The 15,174-nt window shown below is 43.3% G+C and overlaps 1 protein-coding gene across 1 annotated transcript in view; it reads right to left on the reverse strand.

Moving 5' to 3' along the window:
* The window catches only part of LOC149371413 (guanylate cyclase soluble subunit beta-1-like), a 119,075-nt gene that overhangs the window by 16,157 nt on the left and 87,744 nt on the right, over window positions 1-15,174 (reverse strand). Inside the window, exons 3-9 of the mRNA XM_089565655.1 lie at window positions 12,236-12,339; window positions 10,027-10,255; window positions 9,257-9,410; window positions 7,127-7,306; window positions 3,586-3,786; window positions 1,030-1,320; window positions 149-415 (exon numbers count right to left, since the gene is read on the reverse strand). Of these exons, the coding sequence (XP_089421781.1) occupies window positions 149-415; window positions 1,030-1,320; window positions 3,586-3,786; window positions 7,127-7,306; window positions 9,257-9,410; window positions 10,027-10,255; window positions 12,236-12,339 (1,426 nt within the window). The remainder of the gene's footprint in view (window positions 1-148; window positions 416-1,029; window positions 1,321-3,585; window positions 3,787-7,126; window positions 7,307-9,256; window positions 9,411-10,026; window positions 10,256-12,235; window positions 12,340-15,174) is intronic.

Genomic DNA, 15,174 nt, shown 5'->3' on the forward strand with positions numbered 1-15,174 from the left:
CCAGTGATGCGCAGGTTATGTTGCAACTCGCAGTAACTTAGTAAAAGGGTTAAGGAGCTGCAGACCTAAACCCCACGTCTGCGTACCAAGATGCGCTTGCTCGGGGCGTTCCTAAACAAAGGAGCAAATCAATTGGTGCTATGCTGACCTTGTACACACCGTGCAGCCCAGTGAGTGAGTCGAACTGGACGTAGAGGCGGTTGAGCAGGCGCACAATATCCATGGGTTGGACGTTCTCGTTGCCGCACAACGCCGTGAAGCCTACGATGTCCGAGAAGAGGCACGACACCAGTTCGAACTTCTCCGCTTCCACTGGGAGGTCTAGGCACAGGTTGCGAGCCACTTTTGCTGGGAAGATGGAGCACAGCAGGTCCTCTGTACGACGCTTGTCTTCACGAAGCTTCGAGTCCAGGATCTGCGTCGCGATACAACGGTAGCGTGTTTCGTGTGGCAATTCGTCATATCGTCAGTTGACTTCACTAGGATAGAAAGGCAGCTACGCCACACACTGTTAAAATTTTTGATATTGTCATGAGAGCGATCGATACTCTTGTTTCCACGTAGCGAAGAAAAAAATAACGCTGATAAACGTGCACAAGCACAGAACTGTAGATCACACTTGCAATTTCTTTATATAGGAAACTTGCTTTCTGCTTCCTGTAATGTAGTGCTTAGCACTCGAGTTCAGTTGCGGTACCTGCAACAATCTTGATATTCGGTCGATATAATACCACACAATGTTGATTCAATTTTATCCACTTTATTAACTCCTGTCTTGTCAGCACACTCATCCTTGTTGCATAATAACAAGAACAGTAGATGGTAGTGTTTTATTCATTGACGCTAAGCGAAAGTTACAAGACTGCCAATACCTCTTGGATGCCTACACTCTTTTCGCACTTTTTGCGCCTCGCGCGTTGGATTGGCTGGCAAGGGTTTTATCTATCGCGCCGAACCTACGGTAGACTGCCCTGCTCTATGGAAGCCCAAATATACCCAACGATTGCGATTCAATGCAGTTGTATCAACCTTGAGGTGATTGGAGGCCTCATCCAGCTTCTCGACCAGCTCGCGCTCCCTTCGGCGCTGGTGCGAGATGAGTATTAGGTCTCGCACGGGGTCGTGCAGCGCCAGGTCGCTGAAGAAGAGCCCGACTCGGTGCATGTCCTCGAGGCTCTTGACCCTCGGTGAGCACAGGAAGAGCAGGCAGTCGGCCTCCGGCAGCGACACCATCTGGCCCTTGAGCCGCAGCACGCCGTCCGGTGGAGGCTCCACGGTGCTGTTCAGACGCCGCAGCAGTTTGCGCCGGCTGCTCGCGGGCTGCGAAGATTAAGAGCAGAACAACCACTGTTTTGTCGATAACAACCAAGTTTGGGTCGATAAGGGCCTATTCGGAGCACAATAGAAGGCTTCAAACGCTTAGGAACATGCCATAGGATGCTCCATATGTGGGACGCGAATTTAACCGTTTCTCCAGAACCCACTAAATAGCATAGCCTTTATTTCACATACTCCTACTCCTGGTTTTCTATTTATTAATGTGAATGAAATACATGTGCATCCTTTTATGCACCTGACGCAAACTTTATTAGGCAACCAAGACTTCGCTAACCATTTCGTAAGCATTTAGCCTGCAACCGATCCACTATGATACTTAAATTTCTGTGAGCCCGGCCACATTTCGTGCTCGCTTGGAATGCCTCAGATATCGACTCTTTCCAGCTTATTGACGTTATCAAAGCGTATTAACGCGAAAGTGGTAACCGTTGATACTGAAACACGATTATCGGCCTGTGCCAACTAAAAATATCCACCGCGTAATAAACAACTTTTGAAGTTCAGATTATTTATGTCGTAAAAGAGCTCGTAATTTCTCAATGGCCATCTTCAAAGATCGGCACCACATTTGTTGAGTAGGGCAGCAAAATATGTTTTCAATTATTACTGATGAGCTCGAGGCTTCCAATGGAGAGCGGCGCGTACTCTTCACCTTTTCATGCTTTATAGCTTGGTACTATTTTTTTTGTTCATTTTTTAAAACATGGATTTATGTAATGTTGGTTTTAAAATAAACATCTATTATGTCTAGTTTACTAATATCCTACTCATTGCATGCAAATTTCACTTTTTAACTCTGGCTTATTTTCTAGTATCACAAAATGTCCAGAAAGTGCTCGTTTATACGTGAGATATGATGTCACGAGTGTGAGACTAAAAAGAAACTAACGTCGGCTTTAACTTCCCAAAATGAAAGCGGGGCTATAGGGACGCTGCAGTAGCACTTCAGGTTTCTTAACACAATCTCCGGTTCTTTATAGCGTGCTCACATTCCACAGTACACGGATATTTCTATATTTTGTCCTATCTAAAAGCGGCCGCCCATGCCGGAATCGAGCATGCTACCTTGAGGTGATATACTCTGGGCATAACGCAGTACCTTCTTTTCTGTTTTTCTGCGCCTTGTTCGAAGAAATCTCAATATCATGCGTCAATGAAGGTTTGTCTTAGAGACAAGGATTTGAAATATAGTACATCGACGTTCTATAAAGCATAAGCAGTCGGTCTAACTTATCGGGTCCGCTGTGTACGAGGCTCCTAGCACGTGAACTCTTCATATAGCAGCCAAAAATTACAAGTGATTCGAAGTCCGACAAAAGTGGCGCTACTAACCAAAAAGTGACTAACCAAATTTCTAGTGGTCGGGAAGTACTCTTTCCTGCGTACAATGACTCCATCGGAGCCCACCTCTGTGACGTTGGTGTTCGCAGGAAGGCATCCCATGCGACGCCCAGGCAGATGTGGTTCAACGACGCGTTGCACGAAGTCACATGCCTCTCAACACGCGGGTTTGCAATTTGGTTTTCGACAGCGTCATGTGTCGTAATTGTGCGCTTGCAGCGTTGTAAGCAGCGTAGAATGTAACAGCTCCACTATGTAAAGGTTGCGCCTGTGCACTGCCTGTACGTGGCAGCACACAAGTGGAGAGCTGACTGGGCAGGCTGTGCTTACCACTTGACCAGCAAGGTAAGCAAGGTATTAAAACTTCTGAAATTGCTGCTGTTAGTTGTTCCACTATCGTGGGCATTAGATCCGCGTTCGACATTGACCCAGTCCCTCATCCTCCGGCTCTCTGCTTCCCTCTTTGACGATTTTGCTCAGCCGGTACACGCAGGCAATGATTGACCTTTTAGGCCAGGGGTGCCCAACTTTATGGCAGTTGTCTAGCATTAATACCGCTTTTTTGTTGCTCGTTTGCGTCGTCATGCTCTTTCCGGGGTGGATTCTTGGGCGCTGAGAGAGGTTCTTGGGCCTCCGCGCTTGCTGCAAGCGCGAGGTTTTACACTGCGGGGGCGGGTTTACAGGGAGTTCTCGTTCGCTATAATCATGCTGTGAGACCGCAGTTAGCTGTAACTGAGATTAAGGCAATTTGAAGGTAGCATTGCTCTCACTCCTAATAAGCGAGCGTTCGCTATACCTGCGTCCATTATAAGTTGAACGCTCTGTATTCAGTGATACTATAAATAAATTCGTCTCTCGGGCTGCTTAGTCACCATCGCTGACCTTTCGCTGTATTTAAATATTCACCGATGGAGCAGGCCTTGGTTGCGGAAACTTGCGGTCCCTCTCGAGCACGCCGTCCTTGGCAGTCACCACGTAGACCTGGTTGAGGAAGCCCAGGATGCTCTCGAAGGTGCACTCGATGACTGGCCGGCAGATGGTGAACATGTCGGTGAACCGGAGCGGCTGTCCGCGCTGCCACATCGATCGCGTTAGCCGAACGAGGCCCTGCATTGAGATATTGCACCCATTTTAAGGATGCTACATGACCAAATCTACTTTTCCCTCTTTGATTGAATTAGAATGTTACTGAACGGAAGAGTTCACCACTCTGACCTAACATTTTGATCGCTTAGGAAACGACGAGACAAAATCTTTGACGCAGGAAGAAAAGAGCATTTATTAGATAGCCGTACACGTATATTGTTCTTCCGGCACCCACGTGTTCCACGCATTTTAACCTCTTCGATTTCGTTCACATTGCCAACATGACCAGCGCATTGAAGCCAACTCGACACAAACCTGTTAACTTCACTCCTTGGTTTTCTCCTCGAAAAAGTTTCTAACTTGTCGATGTCTGCAAGAGCATTACTTCTCATGCCTCCCCATCCCTCCCCCCCACAACATAAAAAATACTACTGGGCATATTAATTAAGGACGCGTTGCACAAATATTGTTCAAACTTTTTATTTCCTTATTTTTCCACTCCCTTTGGTAAAACACAATTTGCTTATCAATATGAATATCGTCCAACTTTAATAATGTATTTTACCGAGTTGATAAAAGATATTTTGCACGCCTTAACAAAAACGGTCCATCCATTTCTCACAGCCATCAAGCAGTTATCAACACCTGTCCCGCATTTTTCAAGCTCTGGAATCCGTGTATAAGAGAAAAATTGAAGTTTGAGAGTGAACAATCTGGCCCAGTTTTGAACGAGAAAATTTGGCCTTCAATGCCACCACGAAGCGCACTTCCATTTCACAACCCTACCTTTTACAGCATTCAATAGAACCTTTGTTTTTTTTTTCTTTGCAGTGTTGTCGAATGCGCATGCGTCATTGCAGCTTAATATGTAGTTACTTATTCTGTATAGGTAGCACGAAAGAATAAGTTCACATCACTGTAGCCATTTCTAAACCTGTTTCAGCTCTCCCATTTTGAACAAGCGAAACTGCACCTAATTAACGTAAGAAAATGTCGCACTAAGGCCGCAAAATATTGAAACCTGTCTAAAGTTCTCTTTACATTCCTAGATGCAACACCGCAAGTATTTTATATTTGCTTTACTCTAATCCTTCCAACATCTATAGCCACTTCAGTTTGTCAGCCACAAAAAAAAGTACAAAACGCGAACAGCAGAGCTTTCTTTATTTATCATATATCCGTGGATGTTGAGTGTTTCTTTGAGCAAGTCCAAGGTCATGAATGATTGTGTAACTCAGCCCCTTACCTAAATGAAAAGAACAAGGATTATTTTGTGACAAACTTCTGGCTCATTGTAAAGCGAATGCCGTGCATATCTCACCGACTAAGCACGCTGGCAGCCGTGCAAGATGTGAGAAGCACGACAGATGTGTTGTGGAGCCCCTTCTTTTTAAAAATAGCTTCTCAAATATAAGTTCGCTCAGGACCTCACCGTCCTTCCCATTGGGCAAGCAGAATTTCGCCGCCTCATAAGAGTGCGATACAGTGTTTCACGTTTCTTGTTCTCACTGAAAGGCCTCCGCCATGTGCCACGACCCTGAACTCAACCGTGGTATCTTTTACTCTACCAATTTATCGTGCTCATCGCTTCCGTCTCTTCTTTGCTTGAATTTCCAGATATTAACATCAGACATAAGGGATCGACACAGCGTGAATATCCGTGATTAATCAATTGCGCGTCCTCTCATTACATTTTCTTTCAGGATAGTATACTCAACCGCGACCTTCATTAACAAGACACACAGTTGTTGGGAAAGCTGCATGTTGAAATAACACGAAAAATCCGCTACACCTTGGGAAATCATTAATTTACTCAGTAAATGGAAGGCATTATGAGCAATCATTAAAGGCACGCCCTATCTCATAAGGAACCAATGAGCGCTTTGATAATGGCCCGTTTCATAAGAAGTGGCCCGCCTGCCGTTCTTTCGCAGTGCGCATAGGCGCTTTCGTAGTGGCCTGTTTACTTTGCTTGACTGTGTGCCTGTGACTGTGTCCATCACTGTGTGACTGAGACTGTGTCCTTGACTTTGACTTTGTTTTTTTCTGGTTTTTTTTCATTATGTTCTTGCTTTTTTTTTTTTGTCGCCGGCATTCGGTGCTTTGTTTAGGCTGTTACTGTGACCGTGAATATGCTGTGACTTTGGTTTTCTCTTTTTTTTTTACTAGTACTTAATGCTGTGCTTTGGCTGTCTGCCTGTGACTGACTTTTACACCGATGTGCCTTTTGTTTCCTTTTCTTTATAGTTTTTTTACTGCTCTGTTTTTGTCTTTCAGTTTTTCTCTGATTCTTTGGAACATTTACTTCTTTTTCATTTATCTTGAATTTGCGTTAAGCCTGGCAAAGCTTTGCTGGTCCGGGCACCCTCTCTCTTTCTTTTATGGTTTTTTACCTTTTCTGAGAGGACCAATAAAAAGGATAAAAGGGCCACTATGCTACTCGACACGTGGAAAGGGAGCGAAGGGAAAGATAGAAAGGGGAGGAAAGAAGGTAGAGAGAGAAAAACGTAAAGAAAGAAGAGGAGCTAATTCTGAGGAACATTCCGAGTGGCTGTCCATCAAGGAGAGTAAGCAAAGAAAGGAAAAAAATGCGGACAAAATAATAAGAGAGAAATAAGGAGCAAGAAACTTATGCAAGAGGTCTATCGCACTGTGACGATTGAACATCGCTCAAGAGACGGCACCAGTTGTGTAGTGTCATTTCTGTGTTATCCTAAAATTTGCCGAATCTTTTAGAAATATAGATACGCAGCATTTTCCCAAGGAGCGCATTTCATCGGCCCAATATTGCAGATGGATAGTTTCAGTCGGGGCCTTCGTTGGAGCGCTCTTTGCTAATACGTTTCCAATATTGGGCTGATTACCTGTGCTGCTAGGGTAGATGGCACCGAAGTAAATAATTTGACAGAGAACTGTAAATGTGTTCATTGACTTCAACACACAGAAGTATAAGTGGCATTGCCCAGACGTTTCCGTGATTCCTTTTCGGTAACTACAACTTTCCACGCCTATATAATAAAAATTTATTATCACATGCTTTCACTTCCACCCAATCTTTTATCGAAATCTATGCATCTAACAACCTGTCCTTGTATAATTTAGAAACTAGTCGACTTTATTATTTGAACTCAGTATCTCAGGGCATAATAATGTAAAACGAATATGAAACGGTGTGTATAACAGTGGTTCCTGTTGACAGAGAAGGCTGGGAACCTTTCGCTCGTCTAGAGGAAGTGATCATGGATGTGTGAAGTCTCTGCTCACACTTATGGTCCCATCTTGATGAGAGTGCACGCATGGTATACGTATTTTCATGCGCATGAATAATGCATAGGTGCGTTTTGGTCGCAGCACAACGCACCTTTCCCGCTTGATGAATGACGAAATCCCGGTCGAAGATGACGTGAAAAGGAAAAGCTGTGCAGAAGGTCTTGGTGTCCACGGGCAAGTCCTGCGGGCTCTGGCTTAGGTGGTCGGTGATGTGGGCCGATGTAAAGGATGATCTCTTTTGCATCAGACCCGGTATTTCGATGGGAGCAAGCTGGATAAAATAGAGGAATCATCGGAATTAGAAATGAATAGACACAAAGTAGACGGGTCGCTTATTTTATTCTCTCCATCATGACCGAAACACGGAAAGAGATTCGTGAACATAGCACAAGGAAAACCTTTTGAAGGGTGGGAAGGTAAACTGCCCTATCAGATTTCTGAGGCAAGTATTTTTACATATTAAAGCCCTGTTAGTGCTTCCTGTGTATAATCAGGCGCCAGGATTCTTAAGCTAGCGGCGGCCAGCAAGTGGCAAAATAAAAGAATGATAATAAAAACGATCAAAAAGTGAGTTCCGTTCTTTTCAGATGATGTGGTGGATTCACTTCCTTTCAAAACGCAAATGAAATCTGTAATAAAACCCAGATTACGACGGAGTGGACATGCCTAAATCATGTGCGTTTCACCCTTGAAATAGATTTTTCTCGGTCATCAAGAGATGGGCCAAGAGTTTGAGTAAAAGCATGCGCCTTGAATACGTGCAAAGCAACCGCGTATTGACCACATACGAGCCCGCTGTTTCTTTGCATCGTACACATGTGTTCACGTTGAATTAGAGCCATATTGTTCTCTTTATCTATGATAAGTTCCAGTACTGTTTCGTTTCTTTTAAATGGGTATCTTTTCGTTCTAATCACTATTGTAAAACTGGAGGTGTACCGTACTTTTATGAAAAATTTGTAATGTATAAACTGCCAAAAATATGTAGGAAGGATGTCAGAGCGTGTTTTCGCACCTAATTTAAAGCTATTCTGCTGGTTCTGGATTAAAGGCACTTGTTTTGCTACCACGTTTTTGTTTCCTCAAATATGCAAGCATTCCGCACTTCTTCGGCCTCTCTTCGCAACCCTTGGAAATAATATATGGGCTGACTAATTTAAATTCCAGTTCATTGAATTTGTGAATGATCAACTGATTGGCACTGTATTACACAATTATCAGTTATGAATAATTATTGATTGATTGATTGATTGATTGATTGATTGATTGATTGATTGATTGATTGATTGATTGATTGATTGATTGATTGATTGATAAATCGATCCATCGATAGATCGACGGATCGAATATATATATATAGAAATAAGGCTTTCACCACACCACTGACACTGACTATTTCGATTAATTTCTTCCATATGAAATCTCCACTTGTCGATTATCAAGAAAATTATAATTTTCACTCCACTTGACCTACTGACTACTTTCAGACCACCATGATACTGGTTGAAAGCTGTCACTAAAATAGATTTTTTACAAAGCTCAAAAAATTCAAAGCACATGCCCAAAAAGAATATAAGAAGAAGGAAATCAAACTTTTGGTTCAGATCGCCAACCAAATCCGAAGAGCTGTACCAAATATTTATAGGCTTAATTTAGTGGGAGGCTTCATTTTGAAGGCACGTGGGAACGCCTGTTATCCGTTGCATAAATTTCGACTACCGCATGACCACGTCCAGAAGACGCTTCGATTTCTGCTGTAGTAAGAATGGCTGCCCAACGCAGACACCACAAACAAATTAAATGCGATTTTAGATGCATATTTTGTGCTCCGCAGTGTGCAAAAGGACGACCCGTATTCCGAGGCCAAAGCTTATGATGTTTGGTCAATATCATGAAAATTGTACTTCCTTTTCCAAAATGTTGGTAATTCTATTTCTGTTACATTAGTGGCAGCTACATAATCTATGACTGGTATTTGTAATGAACATAACGCATTTATAGCTCATAAAGCAACAATTGGTCACTCAACATCACAAATTTAAAAAAGAAATTGTAGTGTTATGTTACGCGTCATTGTTCCTTTCAAATATGTCCAGTGGCGCTGCTCAGACGTTTCTGAGCATAAAATCGCCGGATAGCTGCAACAAAATTTCCTGCTCACAGTAGAGCCTAGCAAGAAGACTTCATCCCTGAATTTATTATTCTTCCTAAACTCGCGTACCTGAAGCACATTTTCAGACACCTCCATGATGACGGTGACGCGGTCTCCGCGGTCCGTGACCTTGCATGTGTTCACGTTGACTTCCGTGTCGAAGAACTCCCGCGCCACGGCCTTCACCAGACCTTTGACGATCGGGTGCAGGCCCTTGCGCTCGCTAATACCAAAACAGAAAAAAATAAGCAAGAACGGTCGTCATGATGTTCTGTGATGCGGAAAGTTGTCTCATTTTCAGTAAAAAGTCACTTTCTTTTGAGCAAGTGGTGTTCTGAAAGGCCAAATAACGATGAAGAAAAGAAAGACATATATCGCCAATGCGCAGAAACATCGGAAATAGTGTACAAGTCCAAAGCAATCAATTCACGCTGTTTTGAAAACACTCTCGTAGGTCTGCTGTGAAAAAGAAGGGACCATGTCTGCCCGCCCAAGCCTCATCATCTTCATATTCACGTGTGCCAGTTTCTCAGCTGTGAAAAACTGATTTATTAGGATTAACAGATAACTCTTACCAAGTTGTAACTTGATGCCAGCATTTGTGTGAAACGGGATGTATTTTAGCACATTAGCACAGCAACTTCACTTTGGGTCTGCTCGAACAGTGTATTGCTAACAGTGTCATAATAGAAGTAATTTCAAGACCTAAGACAATCACGAAATCGGTTCCTTTAAGCGCATATCTTCCTTTTTTCACCCGTATAGATGTAAGAATTGGTTGAAAAAGAGATAGCTCTAGTGCGACGTCATGCGGCGAGAAATTAACTACATCATTTCACCTGCAGTAATGAAGGTGTAGGCTGCCCATTGGTCCCGGCGAGACTCTAAAGGAAGGCGCACTCATGCCCGGGTAGGTGGACGCTAGGTGGTCGTGAAGGTTGTCGAGGTTTGTCAGGAAGTCAGTGAGGTTGGAGCCCAGTACGCGGAGAATGTGGTCGTAGCCGTGTTGCTGGCAGAAGTAGAGGAAATGACAACCCAGCGCCTCCAGGCACGCGTCTGGTGTCATCTCTGTGAGGGCGCAAAATTCGACGAGGTGTCCAGTGGGCCATTTTACACTGGAGGAGAATTAGTATAGCAACACTAGCGCATACTGCACGGTTGCAGCGCATGCCTGGGCGCCCTTCCATGGTGATACGACGATACTCGTAGTCTCACACTTGATTTCACTTTCCAGGTCACTTCTGCACGTAATTTAAATCCCAGCGCTTTCACGTCGGCGCAAGGCACTGCACAGTTGCCATGTTAAAATTAGCTAGGTGATATTTTACCTACAAAAAGCAAAACGAGCTTTGCGGTGCGTTAAAAAGCAATAGCCTAAAATGTTTTAATTGTCGGCGTGAAGTTTCTGCAAAGTTCACCTATAAGTTTTGTGTGAATGTATTCTTCGCGGCCTTTCCTTCGCGTTCCACACAGAAGCGTATATCTGATACCTAGTCGCATTTCTCTCAGTTACAGTGCAGTAGATTTATAACGCGTCATTTGTACATTGAACACAAGGCACAAAGCGTTTTTGCAAAGTTGATGATTGTAAGCGCCCTTCTGCATAGTCATGCATGAAAAAGTTATGATTTTCTTTTCTGACAACTGCGGAATAATTCCGCCATAAAATCAATGTTTAAGAAAGACCAATTTACAGATTCCTCTCCGTTCTAATCTTAAAAACGAGAATTCATTTGTCATTTTATTGGGAATCAATCTCGAAATGCATAAATTGGGCGTAATTAAATGCGACAGTAACGCAAGCCACTTGACACTCCGCAACAAGGAAATATTGGTTGGTAGACATAGAAAACGATGACCTGTAAAAAAGAAACCCTTACACAAGTAAGGCACTAACATTGTAATATATCAGACTAATAAAAACGATACAGCCCTTTCTATGAAACGCGGGGGCCTGCAAGCGCCCCAGATTTATAACAGTGTGGATTGTATTTGCAGATAAATAAGTACTTTCAGCCTCACTAAAGAGAGAACAATTTCTTGCTGCCTCTGGATAGCCATAGTTAATGCCGCGAAAACTTTTTAAATAGGGCGTTTCTCTGTTTCTACAATGTACTGTGAAAGCTAAGGACATGCTTTGAGCATGATGGACGAGTATCTGTTGACAATGCCATTATTTCATTTAATGTTCTCGTATGCACTATGATGGATTAAATAATCCGGTCCTACTCTAGCAGAAGTACGTTGGAGTGCTATTCATTCTGCATTTAACGATTATTTACTGCATGCACAGGAAGGATTACTTTTGTTTTTTAGCAAATTTTCCTCCTACGTGCTATATTTGAGATTATGGGAAGTAGTCCTAGCAAAATCTAGTCTGCGAGCAAGAAACTCCTATTTCAAAAGTGCTTCATTATTTTATTACAGAATGCTGTCAAAATAAATATTTGCTGCTTTTTATTTCTATAACTTCTTGCGCACCTACATTAGACTGGGCATCGAAAGGCTTCACGCACTTTTTTGTTTGAACTCTGAAGACAACAGAACTTATTTTGCTCTCAATTGGATGTAGTACATTCAAAAGCAAAATTTTATTTTTCAGTCACCATTGCCATTTTTCGATTCTTTTTCTCGGGAATTATTTACGAAGCCGTGCCAAGTGGTGCGGCATATGTTAAGCTACTCCAAGACTGAAGGGCGCTATTAGAATATTTCGCGTTTACTTTCAGTAATTTTTTCATTTAGTCTACTACCTAAAAGCATAATAAACCTGGTAGATGGCAAGAAAACCTTAAAGAACTGCTTTCTTTCGCTATTATTAATATGATAAAGTTATCATCTAGCTGTCTTCCTGAAAAGCAATTTTTAACCCCAAAGTTTTCAACTGAATAAGAGCACCACTTAGCTAGAGAGGAACAAAGAAACAGGAAGCCACTTACGAGGAGAAAATGGCTTGGAAGCACTTTATGTAACTTTACTGGGAAGCGAATGGTATGCGCCAAAACAAAGGAAGCCATGAGAGGGAGAATACAACAAAATCGCGCTCACCGAGTACTTCTGACGCCGACTGCACCAGCTTGAAGGTGACATCGTCTGCGTACACTCGATGCATGAGGAACGATCCGCCGTGCATCCGGATCTTGCTCTTTCGCCTGCAAAATCGTAAGAGGAAAATACAAGGTCACCGAGTCGGCCCACTCGTTCCTGCGATGTCTATCGCGTTAACTTAACCTCTTTCTCAGCAACGCAGAGGGGAAAAATTGAAAAGGAAAGCTGATGAGCTGCACTCTGCAAAAGTGGCCCTCCTAATGCCACTGCATAGAATCGACTGCGTTGGAAAATATCCCCCTCACGGTTCGTCCGGAAATTCAATCACTGCTAGTGTTTTTGGCGCGAGTTTCTTCAGTCGTACTCCCCAAGTCGGCCCCAGCGCCGCCTATCCTTCACTTTAATCCTACGTTCCAGCCACACTCTACGTGCAGAGCACATAAAAAAACTCGAAGAGAACGCTCGAGGAAATAAGAGATTCTTTCAATTTTATAGCTTTTCTTCCGTTTTCATTCTTGCACCCTCTGCTTCCTTTGCACTGTCTAATTGCAAATCAGTACTGGCAGTGTTTGCTCCTGACTTCTCCTGCTCTGTGGTTTCTTGCTTCTCGGTTCAGCACGTCCAAGCGCGAAGAGATTTAATTAACTTTTACTCACGGACAGGTCACGTTTTTCCGTCTCCTGATCAGATTTTTCGGCTGTAATTTAAAGCCCGCCAAGCGAGGCTTTTTACCACCGACCCCTTACGCCCTCTGTCAGGCTATCATGCGAGAGCTTGCGCAATATGCGTTGAATGTAAATGAAGCGTCGCGTGTCAAATCTAATTTCGCTCGGAAAGAACAGCCCGTCTCTTTCGCAATCGACAGGAAGTCTTTCCAATCAGCTCATTTAAGGCGGCGTTAAAGCGGGGCGACAAGTTTGAGAAATCAAGTGCTGCGTAATTAATTACGAAATTTAAATTCCTTCAGTTTTTGTGCACTAGACAGGCGTTAGCTCCCATCCTGGCGAATTCTTCTTTCCACTTCACAGACACGCATCGGCTTTTGTTGGCTGTTGAGTGGGTCTGAATGGATTTTTTTGACCGCGACATCTCTTTATGATAACCGTTAGGGTAACTTTTGTTAACGAATTCTCTAGCGCCTGCCGTATTGCCATTACAGTAAGCGCTTTTCTAATATTTCCAACGGGCTTTTGCTGAACTGGTGATTGTTAAAAGGGTACGGGGACACTTTTCTAGCACGTCATAAAAGATTTTTGGCTTTATGGGGGTTCAACGTCCCAAAGCTACCCCGGCTATGAGAGACTCCGTTGTGGAGGGCTGCGGAAATATTGCCCACCCGGGGTTCTACAACGTGCACTGACATCGCACAGCAAACGGGCCTCTACCATTTTGTTTTCATTGAAATGCGGCCACCGACACCGGGATTAATGCCGCGCCTTTTGAGTCAGCAGCCAAGCGCAATAACCAATGAGCCACAACGGCGGGTTATATATCTGAATGGTTTAACAGAGTCGTTATATCGTGCCATCATGAACAGGTCAGCTGAATATAGCACCTCTACAGACAGAAGAAAATGATCAGTGATGCTCGGAAGACTGCTTCTCTAGTGCTTTGACTTCTCGTCTGAAACGTGTGTACTTGTAGAGGTTCCGAAATGGCAAATCATCAGACACCTTCAGACCTCACATGATCGCCTCGTACTAAGAGTCTAATGTATGAAGCAGACGAAGAGCCGCCGTGCAGAGTCGGCTACCTGTTCCTACGCATGCGTTCGAAGCAGAGTCCTCGCGAGGCAAATAAATATCCGAAAAAAAAAAGACATGATTATGTTATCGATAACCTTTCACAGAGTAGGGCCGGTGGAGAGGTGGATAACATTAAGCATGCCAGGAATCCGAAGACAAAAGGCAAAAATGGAGAAGAGGAGGCAAACAAATTATGATTCTTAGTACCTCTACCCCTTCAAAACATATTAGAGAAATTTGTATGAGGAAATTCCTCAAGACAGTGCCCTTCACCATCGATTGCAGAGGGCACCGATTTTACAAAGTGTTTTCGTGCCACTTTAAATCAAAACGCACCGTAGTTGCAGAAAAATTGAGCTGTACACGCCATAGATTCATTTTTAACAAGTGTCGCCGTCATGACTCACCTACAGAACTATTAAGGCAAGCCAACCTTCCTACCATACAATGTCGAGCCAGACTACTGCGCCTCAAGTTTCGTTTCCTTCTTTTTAATGGCTGCATGAAAATCGATACAAGTACTTACTGGAATCAAATACACGTAGCACCAGAACAAAACATGCTAAACATTTAACTGAACGCAGATTCCACAACGACATATCCCGATACTCATTTTTCCCACAAGCGATCCGTGAGTGGAACAGCTTGGCTAGCGATGCTGTCAATTGCGCATCACTCGAAACTTTCATCGCTTACATATCAAGCAATGCTGTATAGTAGACGCATGCGCACTATGTTGCTTCTTGATTTCGTTGTCTGTTTGTTTGTTTGATATTTGTCAAAAGATGATGCGTCTTATCATTTGCTTCTTGAATATGTACCCACTTTTTAGCTTTTTGTTTCTGTTTTCGTGTGCTAAATATTCTAACCTATCATTTACTCCTGTTATTGCAATTTTTAGCGTTTGTATAAACCAAGATAGAATGCATATCTACTGCCTCATCAGTTCAAATTGCTTATGACCGTGCCTACTTCAAGTTTGTTGCTTGCAATGTGTAATGTGTCCCTTTCCTGCAACGGCCTGAAATGTGAGGCTAGCAGTATGTTCAAATAAATAAATAAAATAAATAAGAGTGCAGAAAGTTTGATCCTTTTAGCTCAAAGCAATATTCCTACGGAGACGGTTCAGCGCCGATCGATGCTTCCTGCCTTACGGACGTATCGTCATTCAGCTCTGCTACGGCCATTTTTCTG

Source organism: Amblyomma mixtum, chromosome 1 (genome assembly GCF_055824585.1).
Source record: "Amblyomma mixtum isolate Tamu chromosome 1, ASM5582458v1, whole genome shotgun sequence".
Taxonomy (NCBI): domain Eukaryota; kingdom Metazoa; phylum Arthropoda; class Arachnida; order Ixodida; family Ixodidae; genus Amblyomma; species Amblyomma mixtum.